We start from the raw sequence: 5,113 nt of genomic DNA on the forward strand, positions 1-5,113 counted from the left end.
ATGGTAATTCTGGAAACCTATTTTTTTTTAGAGATAATTTATATACAAGTTATTTAATTAAATTATGTTCTTTGGGTTTATTTGAAGGAACAATTTAAAAAAATACATCTGAATGGATAAAAGTTGAATATGCTATTACTACTTTTACAGATTACACCTGAACAGAGAAGAAATAGACAACCCACACAAAAAGAGAGCTCAGAAAGTATTCCGAGATTCATTCAGTATTACCGTCCACTTCAAAGGGAAATAGGGCCATATATATATATATATACACACATTGTACTTATGTTTATGATCTCGAACGACCCGTCAATAGGTCTGATACTTAAGAGATTGTCAAATTTTATCTCAGGGAATTTTTTATGATTTATACTAGTATGTCAGAAGAGATTATACCTTGTTGTTGATAAAGGAATACAATTTACATTGATATTGTAAGAAAGTGGGCGCTTAAGATGTAGTTTCGACAGGAATCCGGGCACACAGGAAGAGTAAAAACTTCATCGATTAATTTTGCACATATTTTGAATCGAAATTGTTATTTGGTTTCTTTAGGGCGTAGACTTGGTAGAATAATATTCGTTATGCAAAAGATTTTATCTTATGTGGGTCTGAATATAGCAATACGACGCAATTAATGCAAAAATCTACTTATTTACGGCTGTTTTTAAATGATATTGATGTCTCTGAGTCTTCTCTCTCTTGAAACGTTTAAAAATGACATATTTTAACAAAACATATGCTGCTTTTAAAAAAAAGATGGAGAGATGACCAATTTTTGTACTTTTTCAAAATATATCTCTGGAAGGAAAATGAACAAAGTCCAGAGATATGACAATGTTGCTTTAAAGGGGCATGGTTACGATTTTGGTCAATTTTTTTTAGTAGATCTAAATATTTACAATGCTTTGATAAGGCATTTTTAATCGACAACCAATATTTGAGTGTCATTTGTTGAGTTATAGGCAAGTTGCAGAGCTTACAATTCTTTGCTATGTAAACAAAGTCTTTGTTTACATTTGAATGTTGAAGTAAAAATTCCAGTTTTAGACTTTTTTTTAATGTTTTAAACGTAAGAACCATTTATTTATGCTCAAAATAAATAAGATAGTCAAATCAGCTTGAAATAATTTTAAGTTCACCGAGACGAAGTCGAGGGAAGCTTATGCTATACCACGGGCCCTGGAAGTTATTGTAAATATATTGCATGTGCATGTATAAAAAAGTAAGGGTAGGACACTCTTTTTGGGACGAAATCGGGTTTGACGAAGTCTGGGCGTTCCTCAAACGAAATTTCGCGATAAATCGTTCAAGTATACTTTACTTACGACATATGTATACATTCGTTCCGCTCTAATGCTGTTATGTCGAAGAAAAAAGTGTTTTTATACATCCAAGTGCCTAAGAATTTCGCTAGACTGGTTTACATCCGGTTTAATCGCAGTGAATCGAAAGGTAAATCGAAAGGTAAGTTCTGATTGGTCAATAATGAAATAAATTCTTTAATTTCTTATCGATATTTGTCAATCTTCTTCATTATTCTCGCATTTCATTGTTGAAAGGCCAAACTACCCAGTATCTATATGCATAACTCCTTTCAAACATTTGATACATACTCACCATAAATTGTTATCAGTTTCGCCACCTTATTGACGAGCAGATTTATTTTATTATTAACCAATCAGAACTTATCTTTCGATTCACTGCGATTAAACCGGATGTAAACCAGTCTAGCGAAATTCTTAGGCACTTGGATGTATAAAAACACCTTTTTCTTCGACATAACAGCATTGGAGCGGAACGAATGTATACATATGTCGTAAGTAAAGTATACTTGAACGATTTATCGCGAAATTTCGTTTGAGGAACGCCCAGACTTCGTCAAACCCGATTTCGTCCCAAAAAGAGTGTCCTACCCTTACTTTTTTATACATGCACATGCAATATATTAACAATAACTTCCAGGGCCCGTGTGCTATACCCCCGGCGTCGGCGTCCGGACCCGGTTAGTTTTTGTTGCAGGTCCTGTATCTAAGTTATTACTTGCCCTATCTTCACCACACTTGTATGAATGATGCATCTGGACCTTCTTATGGCGTAATTATCATTATTCAAGCGATTCGTTTGGTGAAAATTCTAAACACGATCTTGAAATAAATAATTCCTTAAGGAAGTTTATATCGTTTATAGTTAAACCAATCGGGAGTTATTTTTAAAGTATAAAGTCTTAAACATTTATAGCTAGCTAACATTTATTAATTCGATATGTTCAGGTTAATATCGGACAGAAATATGCGTCCCTGTTATTGGGCATCGAAGAAATTATATGAAACGTGAAGCAATGTCTGTTTCTTGTGTACGTGCTTATCTTTTAAAATGCCGAATTGGTCGTTTATAAATTCAAGCTTTTATTACATGACACCCCTGCGAATGTGTTCGGAATGTTTTCTTTTTCGTTGCTAAGTATATAATAAATCCAGAGGTGCTCGGATGAAAGTTCACGAGACTTCACCGAGATTTGTTCAGTTCCTGTGAAATTTCGAGCGGAAATATAAGAGTTCGGATAATATTCTCAAAATACGTAAGTAATAGTCGTTTTCTTATCATATCCTACTTTGATTTATGTTAAAACATGAAATTCGTGTTGGATGTATGTTTTATTTCACCATCTAGCGGTTATTTGAATTAAACGATGATATTCAGAACAGAGTTATCGTTCGTGTTCAACCACGTGTAGAGTGGTTGAAAATATAAACATTGGTTGCTTAATAAAATCATAGCCATGTTTGAAGCTTGTTGTGTGCAAAACCATGTTTTTAAAAAAAATAATGGGTGTCTGTTTTGCATAAAAACTTAGTATATCGAGCCATTTTCAAGGAACATTCTGCATAAAATAGTATAGTCTGTTTCACTATTGATGCTATTACTAGGCCAGGCGCGGATCAAAAATAAACCTTTAGGAGGATCTCTAATAAGCATATTAATTGTTGCAACGGCAGAAAAAACTATTTTTTTTGTATTGTCACATTCATTTCTAGAACACATTTTATCCACCGATTAATGAAGATAAAGTTTAAATAAAAAATCAATAAACGTCTAGATTTTATATTTGACTACAAGTACCTAGATTCTATGAAAAAGACTATGAACACGAGGAACGACTTTTTACTGCGAAACTGAAAGGGTCAAATAAAACCACGTGGTCTAAAATTTAAATGACAATAACATTCGCAGGGGTGAATGAAGTAAATACAGAAATCTATTTCTGATGTTGTCAAATGTTGCATCGAATTCTCGCAGTAACTCCGTACTTGCGTACGAATTGACAAAGATGTAGCGCCGACATTTTAGCGCGCATCAATGTTATGCACCGCGTTCTTGATATAATAATTATTCTTAAGGAGGCTGGGGGGTCCAAATTTAATATAATATAAAACCATCAGATTTATTTGAAAATTTTATATGCAATTTCTGAAGCTATCAACTACTACTTGATAAAGAAAAATGTCATATATTTTGATATAAAATTTTATCATTTTCCATTATCTTTATATGGAGCTCTTCTTCTAAAGGAGATCAATAGTGTCTAAAATGGCAGCCACCCCTCAGCCCCCTTAAATGGTTTAACTTGTAAAACGTATTAAATTGACATTGAAAATACATTGTTCAACCAACTCAAATCTGATTGGCTACAGGATGCAGGATAGGATAGAATTATAACTATTATATATCTACCATGTATCCTGCATCCTATCCTATCCTTGTCAACTTTCAGGATAGCAGCACTGTATCATAGGATGCAATCTTGTATTTTATATTATTGTATTGATAAACATTGTATCTTGCAATATTGTATTATATGAACATATCATTATCAAATTATCTTTGTGTCAAAACAGTATCCATGAATATCCAAGATTATGATAAAGGTGACATCATACAGATGATGCCTCGTCCCTGTGAGCTTTGTAATCGATTATCTATGTTTTATCCATACTATACTGCACATAAAAATTAGTCTTACTTCAAATAAATATTTATTGCCAAATTCTTATTGAAATGTATTATAAAACTAAGAGCTCTCATCGATTGTTATTGAAACCGTTACGCAACCATCCACATAAAATACAGATAACCATATCTGATATTATTTTCTGTTCGCAGCACAAAAAATTGTTTATATGAATTCAAGCAATTGTTGTTAACAAACCTGTCGTATCACCTCGTTCACCATGCTGCTTTTCTATTCCCGCGCACTGTGCAAATCCACCTCAAGCTTTAATTGTTTATGAATATGCATAGGTAAATCGCCGTTATTCATTTTCAAAAAATGGCTAGTACCTCGTTAATGTTTATCAAAAAATTCCAAAATTTTCTGTAAAGTTCTTTTTCATATATTTAGTCATGCTGACAAAATTTGGGCCCATTTTTCAACATTGCAAAAATGCCGTTCAAAACGGCATATATACTTTAAAAATGTATGTTGAGATACCAATAACATCATACCTATAGTACAAATGTGTATATATTTGAATTTGTCGTAATTGATTTCTGCTACATGCACAACATTTTCTGTTCTTATTGCTAGTATACTAATGTAATGATATAATTTAATGAATATAACTGCATTAAAATATATGCATTAACATTTGAAACATAATTATTTTTCGATTTATTTCATGAACCCTCGTGAACCTAAATTTTCAGAAAGTTTTTTTTTGTTAGTAGAAATATGCATGCATGTTCTTTTACTTAAAAATTACTTTAAAATTAAGTAAAAACATTTGAGTTATATCAAGGCTTGTTTAAGCTAATAACATTTCGAGGTTATAGACATTTAACTCCCAAATTATTCGTGTCGACGATTCCTGAAAACTTACATACTTGTGCGTCCACTTTCTTTGACTGTGGAAAAGAAACTAATCCTTTTGTTTGATTTTTATATCTTTTTTTCCAATACGGAGTTTGTTATATTTTAATTATACATGTACAATGTTGTGGATGAGTAATCATTAAGTGAATGCCTTGGGCTTTTTATTATACATGTATTATGTATCAAATTAATTTTAAGTGATTAAAATGGTATGCATAGTTTGCATGAAAAACAACA

General features: G+C 32.1%; 1 protein-coding gene across 3 annotated transcripts in view; it reads left to right on the forward strand.

The window, feature by feature from the left end:
* The window catches only part of LOC105348881 (phosphatidylinositol 3,4,5-trisphosphate 3-phosphatase TPTE2), a 39,452-nt gene extending 36,592 nt beyond the window's left edge, over positions 1–2,860 (forward strand). For all 3 annotated transcript variants that reach the window (XM_066068213.1, XM_066068214.1, XM_066068215.1), the window contains one exon: positions 151–2,860. In XM_066068213.1, coding sequence (XP_065924285.1) covers positions 151–253 — 103 coding nt within the window. In that variant the 3' untranslated portion in view covers positions 254–2,860. The remainder of the gene's footprint in view (positions 1–150) is intronic.
* The last annotated feature ends 2,253 nt before the right edge of the window (positions 2,861–5,113 follow it).

Source organism: Magallana gigas, chromosome 8 (assembly GCF_963853765.1).
Source record: "Magallana gigas chromosome 8, xbMagGiga1.1, whole genome shotgun sequence".
NCBI classification, from domain to species: domain Eukaryota; kingdom Metazoa; phylum Mollusca; class Bivalvia; order Ostreida; family Ostreidae; genus Magallana; species Magallana gigas.